The following is a 17,593-nucleotide window of genomic DNA, read 5'->3' on the forward strand; positions in this document are numbered from 1 at the left end:
AAGCTGGCTCTTTTATTTTCATTTTAATTTTTTTAAAAATCAAGGTTAAGTTACTGTTGTTGTAGCCCATGGTTTTTTGATATTGAGGTTGTTGATTATTCAGGGGAACCCCTTCTCTCGACTTCTCTTTCTTCTTCTTTTCTCACTTCAGGAGGGCCTGTTTTTTTCCTGTAGGTCATGATGATGTTCCCAACTTTTGGTATACTGCAGAGAGTTTAACTCTCTGCACTATTTTGGGAGATGTATTTGTAATGTTTTAACTGCTACAGGAAAAACAAAACCCTGAACTCATGTCCTAACAGAGAAGAAGGAGAAAATGATGTTCAGTTTCCTCTTTTAGAAAGTAGCTACGCCCACTTCTGGTTTTGGTTTGGGATAATAAACAATTAAGCGGAAACATTTTAAAATCCAGTGTTCTTCTGTAACTTTTAAGTAGCTTCCTTTTGTTCTTCTTTTAAGGCAGTTGAGAGAACTCTACATGTTCAAAAAGGTATGCTTGTATGCCAGTTTGATAGATGTTAGGAAGACAAAGTGTCCAGCTGTCACCAAAAGGAGGGAGCGAGAGGGAGGAAAGGTTGATGTGTGGGCGACACAATGAGTCAATCCAAGGTGAAGGAAGGACAAAAGGAAGAAACAGTACAAGATGTAAATCAGAAGTAAAATACAGTCCAAAAGAGATGAGTTCTGGATCTGGGTCTGAAAAGGGAGTCTAGGGAAGAGGCACACAAAGCTAGCTGAAGGGCTACATCAGGGTGAATAGAGAAGAAATTGGTTAATGGGCAGAGTGTAAGGACCAAAGAAGCTACAGTGCAGGAGCTAAACCTGCATACCTAAGTAGTGGTAGTCTATTTAAATTATACCTTGCTTCTTTTTCTGGTTACTGAAGATGCATGACATAAATAATTACAGTAATAAAAACTTGCAGTATATTGACTCCTTTCAAGCTGAAGAAAAAAAAGGAAGGGAAAAAAAAAAGTCTAATCCTATAGACCCTTGTTCACGGAAGGATTTCCATGCAACCATTCCCTTACAGAAAGAAAACATAAAAGGTTGTCAAGACCTTTCCAAAAAAAAAAAAAAAGGACTTAGGATCCTGCCACACTTCTCCATTGAAATTGGTTGGAATTTTTTTTCTAATTTTCACTAGAAATGTGGTAGAAAAAATAACATGATAATGTGAAGCTGGCATCAGTCAATAACAGTCATCCAGTTACCTTATTCTATCCTGTAAAATATGACTGCAGTCCGGAATGCTCTGAAGACAGGAATGCTCTGATTGTACTCTGGCAAAACTATTTTTAAATATATTTTTTTGTGTGTATCTTCTATTAATAGGATCGGGTGGGTTCAGAAAACGCAAGCATGACAATTTTCCACATGGTCAAAGAAGAGAGGAGAAAGAGAATGCTAATCCATCTTCAGCTTTGATGACGTCTTTTAAATGTAAGTAAGCATTTGAAAAAGCAGATTATAAAAACATGGTGTAGAAATTGCTAGGAAATCACCAGTATTTAGTGATGGAATAAACCATCGCTCTCTGAAGGAGAAGCTTGGAACTAGTTGGACTCATGATCCTTACCTTTAGAGCTTAGTGTTCTGTTTTTTGTGCAGTGAAGTCCTGAGAGTGGGACTTTGCATAGCTCCCCCTGACTCATGTCTTGCTCCTGTTTCCATCCCACCTGCTGTTCCCCCTCCCCACCCCACTTTTGCTGAACCTGATGCTGAGCAAACTGCACAAGTGGTCAGCCAGGCAAAAGGTGAGCGGGCCCTTTGATGACAGAAAACTGTAGGATCTGCAGAGGTGTAAAGCAAAATCTGAGCCACTGGGGGCAAGAGGAGGAGGTGGCGACCTTTGGGAAGCTGAGGAGGCTGCTGACCTTGGCTCTGCTGCATAGATGACTAAGCTACTTTTATGTAAATATGGATGCATTGTTTTTTGACTCGGTACCTGTTTATACCTGCACTATTTAAAAATAAGAGTTTAACTAACTAATATAGACCTGTATGTAGACACTTACTTCAGTTGAGTACTGTTTAAAAATTAACTTATATTTGAGTTTCTTTAAATAAGGAAGTGTAAACTTCCCTTTAGCAAAATTGTTTTTATAGGATTTTTCACAAAACCAGATTTAAACTCTATTGAATTTAAATTTCTCGTAAGACTAGCCCTGAGGAGGCAAAGTTGAGCTTCAGAAATGAGAAACTTTGGCAGAAGAAAGAAGGAGATTTAGTATGGGCAACAAATTAATTCTTGGTGTAAAATTTTCCCCATTCCACCTATTTTTTATGAAGCTATGGAGGGTGAAGAAATATAAGCTGTAACAGCTATAACATCTGTAACAGCTGGTCACTTCCATGTCAAATAATTTCCTTGCTTTTTTAAATACAGGTATTTAGATTTTTCTGTGTAAATCATCTTGGCAGATGATTAACTGTGACCCCTGAACTTTGCTCAGAGAAGCTGTGGATGTCCCATCCATGGAAGTGTTCAAGGCCAGGTTGGATGGGGCTTTGAGCAACCTGGTCAAATGGAAAGACTCCCTGCCCATGGTGGTGGGGGTTGGAACTAGATGGTGTTTAAAGTTCCCTGCAACCACGCTGCTCTGTCATTCATGTTGAATATCGTACCTACACTTGTTTCCTTCCTTTTCCATGAGATCTAGGCAGCAGTATTTGGATAATTTCAGAAAGGATTTAAAGGACACAGTTTATTCACCTTTTTTGAGATCCACTCTTTGTACTGCACTAGTGTTTATAAGTCCCAGACAGAAACACTGGTGGTCTTTGTCTCTATGTCAGGCACAAGCATTAGGAAAAGGTGTGCTCCAGATGGTTTACAATTAAGGAAACTGCATAAGGTGAACCAGAGTTGTGCACTATTTCTGTGTATGTTGTTTGAATCTAAACAACTTAATCATAGAATCATACAACCACAGAATATACTGAATTGGAAAGGACCCATCAGGATCATCGAGTCCCGCTCCTGGCCCTGTGCAGGACACCCTGTTGTCCAAACGCGTCTTGAACTCTGTCAGGCTTGGTGCTGTTACTGCTTCTCTGGAGAACCTATTCCAGTGCTCAACCACTTTCTGGGTGAAAAACCTTTTCCTAATATCTAACCTAAACCTCTCCTGGCTCAGCTTCATGCTGTTCCCTTGGGTCCTATCACTGGTCTTGAGTGAAGAGATCAGTACCTGACCCTCTGCTTCCCCTTGTAAGGAAGCTGTAGACTGCAACAAGGTCTCCCCTTAGTCTCCTCTTCTCCAGGCTGAACAGAACAAGTGACCTCAGCCACTCCTCATACGCCTTCCCCTCAAGGCCCTTCACCCTCCTTTGGACACTCTCTAAGAGCTTAATATCTTAGTTATATTGCAGTGCCCAAAACTGCACACTATTCAAGGTGAGGCCACACCAGTGAAGAGCAGAACGGGACAATCCCCTGCCTCGACCGGCTGGCGATGCTTTGCCTGATTTCCCCAGGACACGGTTGGCCCTCCTGGCTGCCAGGGCGCTGCTGACTCATATTCAACTTGTCATTGACCAGGACTCCCAGGTCCCTTTCCTGGCGCTGCTCTCCAGCCTCTCATTCCCCGGTGCATACACACAACCAGGGTTGCCCCATTAATGTGTGGCCTTAAACGGTTATACGTGTTTTGCTCTTCTTACTCTCTGTAAAGAAGTTGTACTTGAATTGATCTACTGGCATCAAAGATTTCTAAAAAAGTAATGAGAAATTGTCTTCTGTAGTAATTACAGAATCACAGGATGGTTTAGTTAATCAAAAACCAAGGAGTTACACCATTTTTTTGTTAATACATTTTAAATATGACAGCTCAGTGATACAGAGAGTGGATAGTACCTTGGCTTTTAAGGTTAAGATTTATTAAGTGTCCTTAATATCAAAGTATCAATAGAGTTGGAGTCTTTGCTTTCAGTGTTAGATTAGACATTATAGTGGAAATATGGAGGAAATGGCTGTGTGGTCTTGATGTGTTAGGCTGGAGAACCCTGCTGAGTTCTAATCCTTCACAATTTTAGGCAGTATCACAGTACAGTAGATTTTCTTGCATCCTGTTAGGCTAAAGATTACTGTATGTGTCTATTTTACTTCAGGTCAGAAAGCACTTCCTAGTAGTCCCTAACAGGTTTAAAATCCAACATAAAAGTCTGAAAGCCACAACTGTCCAGAAAAGATTGGGAGCATTGCTAATATTATAGATCTTCAGAAAAGTGAATTTCCTGGTAGATGACATTTGTAAATGGTCATAGTAAATGTCATATATGTTATCCTATGAAGGGAAGTTCCAGTCACCCTTCTTCAAGTTCCTGCCACTATGATCTGAGGAAAAATTTCTTCTTTATGATAATTCAGGGGTGGAATTGACTCTCAGAATTTGGAAGAGACACACCAAACAGACATGTGTAAGAATTAAAAGATCATTTGTGATCTATCTTAGAGCATTTGTGATTTGTCTTAGAGTTTCAGAATAAGGTTAGGAAGAACAGAACAAAATAAGAGGAACCAAGCTTTTACCAAATACAGTTACTTCTATAAATTCATGTAAACGTTGCTTGCCAGTGAACTGCTATACTTTTTTAAAGGATATTCCCTTGTCAGACCCTTTAAAAACGTAACCTCTTGGTTTATTTTCTTCATTTTCTCACACAAAGATGTTAACATTTCATTAGGAAATGTGTTAGATTTCTCCTAAGTATCTATTAATGATTTATTTAGTGGAATAATGGTCTATGAAGTGTTAATGGAATCTGTGAAACATTCATGATGTTTGACTGTGATAACTATATACACCTCCTCTCTTCTCTGTATTCACTGTAGTTGGAGAGAATTAACATCAGCAAGTCAGAAATCTTATTTTCAATAATTGATCTCACTTTGCTTTACTACTTCTAATCCTTAGGGATATTAAAATACTTGACTTTTGGCCAAGTCTAGCTGGGATGTGAAATGCAACCTTTCTTATAACTAAATGGTGCCTTTTGAACAGTATATGTGCCTTAGTCAGATACCTTTTATTTGTTTTGTTTTAGAGAACTAGTGTATCTTATTTACAAATTATTGTAGGGTTTTATTTTTAGATTTATTTTGCTTGATTTGGGTGAAATCTTAAGTCTGTTTCCTGAACAGCAGTACTGTGAAATAGATTTTACTAGCAAAAGCAAGTATTTTTCCTTAAAATTGTTTGGGCTGCCGTAAAGCATCATCAGGATTGATGTCTATTTAAACCTGACTTATTAAACAGAGGTATTATTAATGATGAATTTTGCAGCTCTGGCAGGTGGTAGGCAGTGGTGCCCTGTGCAGCCATGCCCCGCGCAGGGGCAGCCACGCTGCCCACCTTGGGGTAAGGCACCTGGGGACAAGGCTGGTGGGGTGGGGGCTTGTAAGCAGTGACTGCAGCCCAGGCACTTTGCTCTCCCCACGCTGTGTTCATGTGCTAACTGTGCTTGTTGCTGTAACGATTGACTCCGCAGCATTCCAGCTGGAGCTTGACACCAGGCATGATAAATATGAACGGCTCGTGAAGCTCAGTCGTGATATAACTATCGAAAGCAAGAGAACGATATTTCTGCTCCACAGGTTTACCAGGTGAGTCACACTGAGCGTGAAAATGTTCATAGAAACCTAGAAGCTGCCGTGCAGTGTTGTCTGTGTTTGTGATTAGCAGCTGCAATGTTCTGTTGAGAGAAATTTAATTAATTTCCCATAAAGATCCTTTAGAGTGGATTGGAGCTAGTTAATGCACGCTCCAGTTAGAGAATTACAAGATGCTGATTCAAGTTTCTTGGTTGGTTTTATTGGTGTATTAAACTAGATCAGAGCAGCAGAATGCACAGCAGATGAGAGCCTTGCAGCTTTTAGCAGGCTGTGAGAGAAAAGTATGCACCCTTCCTTCAGGTTAGTTGCCTGGGCTATTAAGTCACCGTTTTGGTTCTTGCAGCCCCACCCAAGGTCATCAATGCAAAGAGGAGGTGACCTGGGTCCATTTATGTAAATACTACAACTGGATAGGTTGTTCTATGAAGTTTGTGTTCTCATGTGTTCTATGTTTTGTGTTCTCATGAGCCTTCAAGCAATCTTTGAAAGCCACAAACAAACCAGAACAACAGGAAAATGTGAAGCTTTGCATAGCCCGTTGTATAAAACGTTTACCATATATGACAGACATTGGTCTTGCATGTTATAGTTGCAATAGTTCTCCCTGTTCCTTTTTTTGTAATTTAATTTGTTTTTTGTTACCTATCAATGCATTTATGCTGAAGTACTAACAATTTATAGTTACCATAGTAGTAACAGTTCCGAACAGATTATGAAGTTGCCCTCTTTTTAACTTGGTTTTCTTCTGCAAAGAGGTATTGTGATAATTCCAGTAACCACTACAGCCTTGACTGTAAATAGCTACTCCCACTACTGGGGCTAGGTAGCTGGGAACTCGTGGAGGAAAGAACAACAACAAAAAACTCCTAATTACTCCAGATTTTAGATTCCTGTTTTGGAAGACATTCCTGTTTTGTGAGAGTGGAAGCTTTCCATGCTGTGTTTTGTATTTCCTTCTCCTTTGCAATTATTGTGGCTTTAATCTCGTTAAACTTCACTATGTGCTTTTAAATGTTTTCTTGAGACCAGTCTATCAGTAGTTCCTTAAATAGACTGTAAACTAATATACCATATAGATTATTTGTGGTAGGGGAAGTTTAAAGGAAATTAAATATACTTGGCATTTAAAGCTTATTTTATATTGTGCTTTTGAATCAGATATTTAAACTGTTCCTGAACAGCATAGTCCATAACTACTTCCTGAAAGAAATCACGTGTAGAAGTACATCATGTATTATATTTTGCAATACTGTCAAGTATTGCAAAATATTGATTTTTTTTTTTTTTTTTAAAGAGGTTGAAGGACTTCTGTAAATACTGCTAGTTTTCTGGAATATTTTTTGAAGCCTTTGCATATGTGTCTCCTTTTTCTTACTTAAGCAATAATTACTATTCCAGCCTGGAATAAACATAATCCTACCAGAACTCTGTTTGGCTGTTTGATTATTTTCCTAGTAACAATCTACAGAATCCAAATAGGTATCAATGGAAGTTAAGCTGTTTCTCATTCCAGTGCCAGCTTTGCTTTTTCTTGAAGCCATTAAAAATATATTGATTAGTAAAAGAAAATGTGTAATGTTTTTTAACTGTTTGCTCATGCTCTGAAAACAGCTCTTCCTGTTTTATGGTTGCAGTGCTCCCAATGGGGAAGAAATACTAAAGGAGTCTGAAGTCAAGCTAGATGCTGTCCGACAGAAGATCAAGCAGGTTGCACAAGAACTGATTGGAGAAGACATGTATCAGTTCCACAGAGCTATATCTCCAGGTAAATTATTTTAAAATAGGGAAAGTGTGCTAGTTTGAAGTGTGCTCAGTTTCTCTTTATGTAGCAGTACTTCCTCCTCATGCTGCAGGTCTGAATTTGTTACATTTCTGTGGCTATAAATCAGGACTCAGGTTACTAGCAAAGTTAGCTCTGGTAGAGAGCCTCTCTGGTAGAGAGGCTGTTGTCCTTCAGCCTTCTTTTCAGTGCAGTTTAGAGGAAGATTTCAATAGAAGACTACAAGTGGAAGAATTTGGACCCTGATCTAAACTGCAGTTGGGAGTAGTTCTAACAAATATACTGGCTAGTCTTCTCTGACTGAGAGGAGCATGTGTAGCACACTCAGTTACCCCATCTGAAGGGTTATAATTTCTGGGAAGAGAGTAGGAGCAACTGTCTTGTGAAATTATCCATTTTGAGTTGATAAAATTCATTAATTAAAATCCTTAGATTAGCATTTTCTTCCTTCTTAAGACTCAGAATGTGCTTCTGCCTCTCTGTTAGAAGCATTAAATCAGTTTATATGTTTCAATCACATCTTTTTCTGCTCCTCTCTGTAAACAGCAGTCCTTTACCAACATTCTTGAGAATTAAGTTGCAGTGCTTTCATGACTCTTTCTGTCAAATCATATTTCTTTGCTGAATCTTTGCTGACAATTTGAGTCTTACCTAAAATTGGTATGCCTTGTTTGTGGCAACATATGAGTAAAATATGTAACTGCTTCTTTGACATCTTGGTCATGACATAAAAGAGTCTTGTGTTTATCGATCTCCGATTTAACGTATTTGGAATTGTGTATATTTTTCCTTGTTTAGGTAAGACTTTTTCAACTGAGGAGAGCTGAAGATTTGCCCTGAATCATTTAATTGTTTAAAAATGTCCATAAGATTGATTTGATAGACCAGAAGCAAATACATGTACATTATTTACAAGACAAACAGTTAACTTGTACTCATGTCTTACACAAACTTAAGTTTGTTAAGGGTGAGACAGCTCTTGAGTGAAAGCTCAGTTTAGCAATATGGAACCAGAAGGAGCTTGCTCTGATAGTCTTCAATGGCTCTAATTAATTCCACAGTCCTCTTACCTGTGATGCATTAGGTTGTTCAAATTAAATACAAGTAGTTTTTTCTTAAAGAGCTACCTAATCTGTACGTGTCTTGCTGCTGTTTATAGCTAAGTACTGTAATGACACATTGAAAAGAAAAGGTAATTCAAAACGCTGACACTACAGATGATCTCAAACTGAACAATACTAGTCCAAGTATGAGTATATTGACTGTATGAGTATATTGAAGTATGCTGAAAATGTGTTTTGATTTTCATTTTAAGTACTATTTATAAAAGCCAAGAATTCTTGCATTCAGTTTTATGAAAAAAAAGTTTCTGAAAGCTTCATTGAGACTTGTAAACCTTGTCTGAATAACCCCTGAAGTTTGTAGCCCCGTGTGAGTCACACAATACTGTCTACAGAACAGCAGTGTTTGAGGTCTACTACCTCATAGATCTTTGTGAGACTGTGTGGTGCAAGCTGTCAGTCATGCCATGGGAGCAAGATTCTTACAGTGTAACCAGTTACCCTGCATCAGCTGCCTCACCTGAACTGTCTTTTTTTTTTTTTAAATGTGTCTTTGTGTGGGTAAATTCAGAGGCTTACCTACCTCTAGTTTTACTGAGGAGCAGCTTGCCTGGAATTAGCTTGCATTCATCTCAGACATAATGGAGTAGACCTACATAGCAGACATATGGAAACTTACTGCATGATAACTTCTGGGTGTACTCGTATTCTTATAAAACAAGTGAGCAAACCTCATGCTAGTTTTCTACTTCCAGATTCTCTCCCCTGAGTAAAAAAAATTGATTTTTTTCTTAAAAAATACATTTTTTTCAAACCTTGAAAGCTAGATTTCGTTTTTTATGTGAAAGATATGTAAACTTAAGCTAGGCATAGCAACTCGAAATAAAGAAATTGATCCAAAAAAGATTTTGTTCAGGTTTCTTTGTGTGTTTGGTAAATACTCATATACAGTCAACTACACTGATTCTCCTGCATAATCTATTTCTGACTTGCATGAAGGTACTTGTTAATACCTGAATGAACCTGAATAAACTCTTTAGAAAACAATTGAAAATATGCTATCAGAAACGACTCAGAATTTCTAAAATTTTTTTCTGTTGTAAATCTTGGCCTCTTAAAATGTCTAAGATCTGTTTGTCCATTGTAGAGCAGGATGAATTACTGTAGGGGAGGTTAGTAGTAGAAGTCTTTAGTAGAGGAACTTAGAGACCTACTGCATGTGTATGGTGACTCAATGCCTCCACAACTGCAAAACTTTTAAATAGAATATGCAAATTCAGATGTAAGGGACCTACAGTGATCATCCAGTCCAACTGCCTGACCACTTCATGGCTGACTGAAAGTTAAAGCATGTTGTTTAAGGGCGTTGTCCAAATCCTTCTTGTAAACACTGACAGGCCTGGGGCATCGACCACCTCTCTAGGAGGTGTTCCTGTGTTTGACCACCCTCTCAGTAAAGAATTGCCCCTGATGGATGCAGCAGAGCCATTCCCACATATCCTATCACTGGATACCAGAGAGAGAAGATCACCACCACTCTCTCCATTTCCCCTCCTTGGGAAGCAGTAGAGAGCAATGAGATCACTCCTCAGCTTTGTCCTCTCCAAACTAGACAAGCCCGAAGTCCCTAACTACTCCTCAAAGGACATTCCTTCCAACTCTTTCACCAGCTTTGTTGCCCTCCTCTGGATGCCTTCAGGGACATTCAGATACTTCTTAAATTGTGACACCCAGAACCGCACACAGTTACATATACAGTAGCACATCCCTAACACTTGCATCAACTTGGAGTGAGGTTGGAGTGAATTTTCTGACTACAGTATTAAGAAAATTTAAGAGAGTGAATCTTATTGACCTTTCAAGGTAAAAAGGAAGGAAGGCAAAAAGGTATTAGTGTGCTAAATAAGTAAGGGGAAGAAGTAGACTCTGTTGTCCATCTTTCCAGCAATCAAAGGTGCAGTCTCTCAAATACCTGAACTTTGCAGTTTCTTTGAACAGAACTAAAAGATGGAAAATGCACTGCATTTCTGAATTTAGAACCAGAAATGGCTGTACTTCTACTTTTTTCCTCTTTTAAGGTGACATAAGTGGCAAGTCTGTGGACTGTCATAGGTTGTATAATACTGATTGGCCCTGAGATCTCCCTGTTGTTTCTGTAATTTTGTATTTGTGCCCCATTAAGAAGACTGTTTATAAAATCCAACTGAAATAAGTTGCCTTCATTCTATTTCTATAGGTCATCTACTTAAATTCTAACTTTTCTACATATGCTCCTCTGTGAGGGAAGTTTGTGCCTGCTGGTGCCCATGTTTTGTAAGGGCATGCATTAGAATATGGGCATGTGTCACTGAGAAAACAGGGAATGCTTTTAGGCATTGTGTAAATGAACCTGAGTGTATAGCAAGTATGAAATGCTAACTTTTAACCAGACCTTTACTCTTACCTTATTAATTCTTCTGCTCTCCAGTTAGTCCTTGGGATGGCAGAAGAAGGAACATGCGGCATTAAAGGCTTGTAGATCTTGAATGTGCTGAAGCTAGGATCCAGGAGGTGTCAGAGGTGTGAAGGTGCTTGATGTCAGGATTATGAGGCTGAGATAGAAAATCTAGAAACATGAAGAGTGAGGGGACAGTTAGATGAAGAGCAACTGTGAGAGGGAATACTTTATTCCCCATGCCCAGTACCGTTTAGAAGAACAGTAACTGGGAGGGAAACAGTGATAAGAGTTAAGAATGTTGCTTTTAGTTTTGGTTTTAAGTCTAGTGTTCTTTAATTGTTGCTTTGCTTTGCTTTTTTTTTTTTAATGGGAAAAGCTTGCATACCTTTTTGAAAATAAATGTAGCTAAGAAAAGTGCTACATCTTTTGTCTTTATGTATTTCCTAGACCTTTAAGTCTTGACCTTCCTTTGACCTAGTTTTCAATTCTGATTTTGTATTTTAAAGAAATTCTGGAGAATTAGTTAAAAACGTTGCCATTAAACTGCTTTTTTCTTCAAAAAAGAATAAAGAAACGCCTGTGTCGCATATCTCAAAAGCAGCATGTCTAATTAACCTCAAACTTCCTAAAAATATTCTCCTTTGTCTTGAAACCAAACATGAAACATCCTCCTGTTCCCCACCCTACCTCTCACAGAAAGAGTAAAAGGGTTCAAAATGGGGCTTATAATGGAAACCGCTGTTGCAGCCTTAACAGGGGAATCATGACTGTCTGCGTGATAAAGCTGCCTAATACATATTTTATTCAGTATAATAACTGTTAGCCTATAAATAGAAAAGTGCTATGAGTATAATGCTTGGGAATATTGTTTGCCACTTGTCATTGTTAAATGCTTTTTTTGGGGTTACTCCAAGCAGTTGTTCTTTTGACTTGAAGATAAAACAATTCTGGCAGAGCACTAAAGAAGTTTCATGCTTTCCCTCATTAAGAATAGTGCTAATGGCACGCAGGACGTTTCCCCAAAGGACACTTGCATGAGCTCAAACACTGAGTATAGCACTAATTGAACAACAACAAAAACTGATGACTGTTTTCTACACGTTTCTTAACAGTACAGATTGTCCCAGGGGATGATTAAACAAGCAAACAAAGAGATACTGAAATAATGAAGGCTTTTTTTTAATGCAGAGCTCTTCATTTGTTATGTTAGTGTTCTGCTTTGTTGATATTTTTAAAGCTTTACTATTTGTAATATAGAATTCCTGCTCCTTTGCCCTACTTTGCAGTGTATACCTTATATATCCTGTGAGGAAATGTGTACTGTTTCTTTAAAATTGTTGAGAGACACTATGCAAGAAAACAACTGCAAAAGATTGTATGAATCTATGAAAGGGAGGAAGAAATTTTTCAGGATTTTTTATTTGTATATATATATGTGTTTAAGCATTTAGATATACATATTTAACTCTCAGCTGCTAAGGGAAATATCAATTGTATACCGGGCAGATCTGTATGAGACCTAAAGACAAGAAAGAAATGGTCTGCAACATGTGTAGGGTCCTGCACTTGGGTCACAACAACCCCACGCAGTGTTACAGGCTGGGGGAAGAGTGGCTGGAAAGCTGCCTGGAGGAAAAGGGCCTGGGGCTGCTGGTCGACAGTGCCTGAACATGATCCATCAGTGTGCCCAGGTGGCCAGGAAGGTCAATGGCATCCTGGCTTGTATCAGCAATAGTGTGGCCAGCCGGACCAGGGCAGTGATTGTGCTTATGTACTCAGCACCTGTGAGGCTGCACCTTGAATCCTATGTTCAGTTCTGGGCCCCTCACTACAAGAAAGACCTTGAGGTGCTGGAAAGTGTCCAGAGAAGGTAAACAGAGCTGGCGAAGGGTTTGGAGCAGAAGCCCTGTGAGGAGCAGCTGAGGGAGCTGGGGGTGTTTAACCTGGAGAAAAGGGGGCTCAGGAGGGACCTCATTGCTCTCTACAACTATCTGAAAGGACATTGTAGCCAGGTGGGAGGCAGTCTCTTCTCCAAAGTAAGGAGCAATAGGACAAGAGGAAACAGCCTCAAGTCACACCAGGGAGGTTTAGATTGGCTATTAGAAAAAATTTCAACACGGAAAGGATTGTCAAACATTGGAACAGGCTGCCGAGGGAAGTGGTGGTGTCATCAACCCTGGAGGTATTTAAAAGACATGTAGATATGGTGCTTAGGCATATGGTTTAGTGGTAGACTTGGCAGTGCTGGGTTAGTGATTGGACTTGATGATTCTAAAAGTCTTTTCCAGTCTAAACAGTTTATGTTTCTATGTTAGGATTTATGGAATTATTCTAAGCATGTTCTGAATTTACTCTACATAAATGCAAAACTTGTGTAATGCAGAGGGAAAATTAAGGACTGCTTGGCTGCTTGTTAGGTTGGCATTGTGTGGGATTAAACGGAGTACCTTTTTAACATGATTTTGTTAAGTGAAATCTCTAGCTATTTGAAGATTTACTCAGTTTTTTGTCTCTTAAAATTTTAAATGAGGAGCCCATAATTCTTCTGGGGCTTCTTAAGTAGTGTGGCATCAAGTGGTGATAGTAGATGCAACTGGAGCATTGTTGGCTGACCTTTATTTGCTGTGCGCCTGTGCTAGCAGCAGTGGTGAGGGGAGTGCTGTGCACAGAGAAGCTCATTAGCTGTTTATCATGTCTGCACTTGCTCTCAATAGGATTAGATGAGGAGGCTGTAAAGTGTCAGCACCTTGTCAAAACTATTGCTCTGTGACTGCTGCTGCTGCTGCAGGAAATTCTGTGTAAAAGTTCAGCTCTGACGCAGTCTAACACATAATTTATCTTGTGCAGGCACTATTTGTGTTCTGAGAGAATGGTATAATGGAGCTTTTTTCTGTCTTCTGCCTTATACCATTTAGAGTCACTTTAAGCAGGTAAGCATATTGCAACAAACTGCATTGCTGGATCAGACAAAACCAGTTAAGGCTGTGTGGATGAAAAGGAAATACTTTACTTGCACTAGAATGCCAGTTTTTAACTGCAGTATATAGGACCACCAGCCATGATGCTGTAAGAAATGCTGTGGAGATGAGTGGGGTCCAAGCAGCCCAGATTTGGATTACCGATGATTTTAAGTAATAAGGTTTTTTGGGGTATTGTATGAAGGATTTGAATTAGATCATAAACTAAAGCAACTATCCACATGATGATTTCTGTGTTACTGGGTTTTTTCTTAATTTTTTTAACTCGAAATATGGAAAGAACATCTCATATTCAAGCTGTGCTAACTACCTTTCTATTTGTAGACATACATGTATTTCTGAAATAATATCAAGGTACATAATATCAAGGATCATATCAAGGATAATATCAATGAACTGTTCTGCACATCAGGAACAGTGGAAGTAGGACATTATTTTCTTCTTAAGAAAGCTTAAAAACTGTAATTAAAATAGGTGGCATATTGAATCGTAGGCTGAGGATGCACAGGAAAAGCTTTTTACTGCATGAGGCAGGTATCATGGATTGTAAATGTCTCACCCAGGATAAAAGCTGAACACACCTAAAACACTGAAAGGAATGCTATTCATGAAGGAAGCAATCAGGTTTATGCAAGATGGTGGGAAAATATAATAACACAGGAACAGGATGTAACTGAAGAATTAATCTATTTGCTGTTGTAGGTGAGAGGTAAAATGCCAGAAATGGAAACAAAGTTTCCTGATTATACTGGAAAATTAACAGAATTTGCAGTGAATAAGCTAATGTTTATCAAATACGATTTTGTTAATTTCTTTCTTTCTGTTTTGTTACTTTTTCTATTTCTCTGAACTCACATCCCCAACTCTGCCAACAAGCTTGGTCAAACATTTTCTTCACCTTGCAAGTTGCTTGTTTCAAATTTGGTGTCTTCAGCTTGTGGCATTTTACTACTCTTTCATTATTTTTGGTTCATGCCTTTTTTCTAGGTTCATCCAGGGAAAGGGAAAAATTGGCAACTGCAAAGCCTTTCACTTTGTATTCTCTGCTGCAGGTCTTATATGTCAATACATAAAAACTTAAAACAAATTTGGGAAAATGAATGCGAATTCAGACATGACCAAACAAGTCATACACTATGTGAGCATTGATTATCAACTGATCCCTGAATGGTAATAACAGGAAGCTGTTCAGGGTAGCATAAGTCCTTAAGTACAGTCTTTTAAGGATGCATGCTGTGGTTCAGCATGATCACAAAGGTTGTCCTTTCCTAGTTTTACCTTAAGACCTAACTGTCCTAAAGTCCTGCTGTACTGTTATGACAAATACTGCAGTTATTCACATGGCAAACTGAAACTAGTGATATTGTTTATCTTTTAATTCAGTTTTATAGCTAGCAAACGGAGGAGACTTTGTACTCTCGCTCAGGAATATTTTTCAGTCTTGCAGTTATTGACATTAGTCGTTCACAGATCAGATCTCTCCAGCCTTTACGGGAACCAAGTGCAGCTGGGACATAAGAGTTCAAGAAAAATCTATGAAGCTTTTTTGTTTGTTTATTTAAAATCACGCAGGAGAATGTGTCATAGAGGAACTCCATTCCAAGAATACAACTAGTACAGCACCTCGTGATTTGGTTTTTGTTTTGCAGTCATATGATGAGAAATAGCGGTTGGTGAGTGGTGATATACCCTTATACCATCTCACCAGAATCTATATTTATGAGGATAAATGGTCACCACTGGTACTTCTGTTGTGCTCGTGAGTTGGGTCTGTTGCATGGAAACAGCATAATCTTAAGGACAACTTTCACTGTGGTTTGAACTGCAGAAGCTGTGTTGTGTTAGGTGCTCTTCCTTCTTTGATCATTGAACATCCTGGCTGAGTCAGAGCTTCCTTTCTTTGGTATCTTGAGCACTTGCCTTCAAGGCTGTTAGTACTGTAAAATTTGCCATCTAACTGAATGACTTCTAAAACTCTATATTAATTATCAAGGCAATTGGTGGCAGTCAAAGAGGTCAAGAATACTTTGTAGGTTTCTGTTTGTTTTTTAAGAACTCGCGTAGAACGTTGGCTGCTCCTCAGAATTACTATGTTTGGGGCTGGCACGTGGGGTGTGAAAACAAACCCCCAAACTTCAGAACAAAAAACTTGATTACAGAAGTAACCATGGTCCATCCCTCAGATTCTCAAGTAGAAGCAAAATAGAAGTTTGTGATTTTCTGACCCACAATTAGTCATCTGCAGAAAAGCCCAGCACTGCTCATGTGTCCATGTGTTTTTAATAACAATACAGAAAAGGCTTGATTAACCTGTTCTCTGCAACAAAACATTAAAATATTCTTCACAGTTCTCTGAAGGATTTTTATGCCTGTTTGGGGAAATAATTTAAGTCTCTCAGGCACCTGTCTCTATTTAATAGGGAACCTATATTTGTTTCTGTAGTTGTTGGGAGAACAGTCTAGTCTTGGGATTACCTTTACCCTAAAATTGGTGTGTATTCAACTTTAAACAAAGTGCAAACAATATTAACACTTAAGTATGTGAAATAATCACTTCAACGCATGCAGCTAGAAGTGAACAGAATTTTTTTGTGATCACAGGTGTGTCAAATAGCAATTGACTAATCATCAAAGCATTCAGGGCTTAATACCATAAATTGACATGAATTTAATTATTGGTATAATAGTAAAATTGCTCAGCCTTTGAATTATTGCTCAGTAAATAGAAACAGATTTTTTTCCCAAATTTCTAAGATTGTATGGACATTTTTCTAGTCCTTTTATTTGCATTTGTTAGTTACTACTGGTTTATAAAATCCATCCCTGAGTGGAATCACTCTTTTAAGCCATTTTCACAACAGGATGTCCAGAGCATGCCTGTCTCTGAGGAGGGCTGGCTTTATGCTGTTTCAGCATACTGTTATAAAATTAACCTTTGACTTCATGCTCACAATCAACAAAGCAGTTTGATTGTTTCACAATCCCAGTTTTAGTTTAGTTACTTAACTTTTTATCGCTTCTGCCTGGAAAGAGACATGTGAATCTAAGGAACCATTGTCAAGTATGCAGAGAACTTAAAAGGAAAAGACTAAGATGTGAGTTTTTGGTTTCATGTTAACAGGACACCATACATTTAATTTTTGTATTAATACTCTTAAATTTAATCTGTGTACTTGTTTCAGTTGATGATGTACCTGTTAATTATTTGCTTATTTTACTAGTACTCCACTTCATTGATCAATATGCTTATAGAAGTGCATTCCTTAAGTCTACCATCCTCCCCGTAGTCTGCAGAGATTAGTAATAAGGGCTCTCCACTTTAACTTAGTTTTTCCTCTTTTTGGGATTTCCGCAAGAATATGAATTTTTTTCTCTTCGCCCTCCCCCTGGGTTATGTTGGTGTTGGGGTTTTTTTTGTTGTTGTTGCCTTATATATTTTCTGGGAGGGGAGCGGAGGGGAGAAGGGATATTTGTTTCTGTGTCTGGGGTTTTTTTTAATGAGAATGTAACTTGCCAGCCTAAATATGATGATAAGATAGAGCCATGGCTGTGCTGTTCTGATTTTGTAATGAATTAGCAAGTGGGTAGTTTCACATGACTCACCCTGTAAATAATGTGCCCCACCCTTCATATAGTGATCCTGGAAGAAACTTGCTGAGTATATCTTCCTACCGTCTTTCTAGTGGCTGTTGTTGGCTTGTCATTTCTGCTGTGTGGTTT

The 17,593-nt window shown here is 38.6% G+C and overlaps 1 protein-coding gene across 1 annotated transcript in view; it reads left to right on the top strand.

The window, feature by feature from the left end:
- Positions 1–17,593, top strand: part of TSNAX (translin associated factor X) — a 31,793-nt gene that overhangs the window by 954 nt on the left and 13,246 nt on the right. The window contains exons 2-4 of the mRNA XM_051783473.1: positions 1,336–1,443; positions 5,494–5,608; positions 7,252–7,382. Of these exons, the coding sequence (XP_051639433.1) occupies positions 1,336–1,443; positions 5,494–5,608; positions 7,252–7,382 (354 nt within the window). The remainder of the gene's footprint in view (positions 1–1,335; positions 1,444–5,493; positions 5,609–7,251; positions 7,383–17,593) is intronic.

This window comes from Manacus candei, unplaced genomic scaffold (genome assembly GCF_025592945.1).
Source record: "Manacus candei isolate 608988 ecotype Guabito, Panama unplaced genomic scaffold, ASM2559294v1 h1tg000017l, whole genome shotgun sequence".
Classification (NCBI taxonomy): domain Eukaryota; kingdom Metazoa; phylum Chordata; class Aves; order Passeriformes; family Pipridae; genus Manacus; species Manacus candei.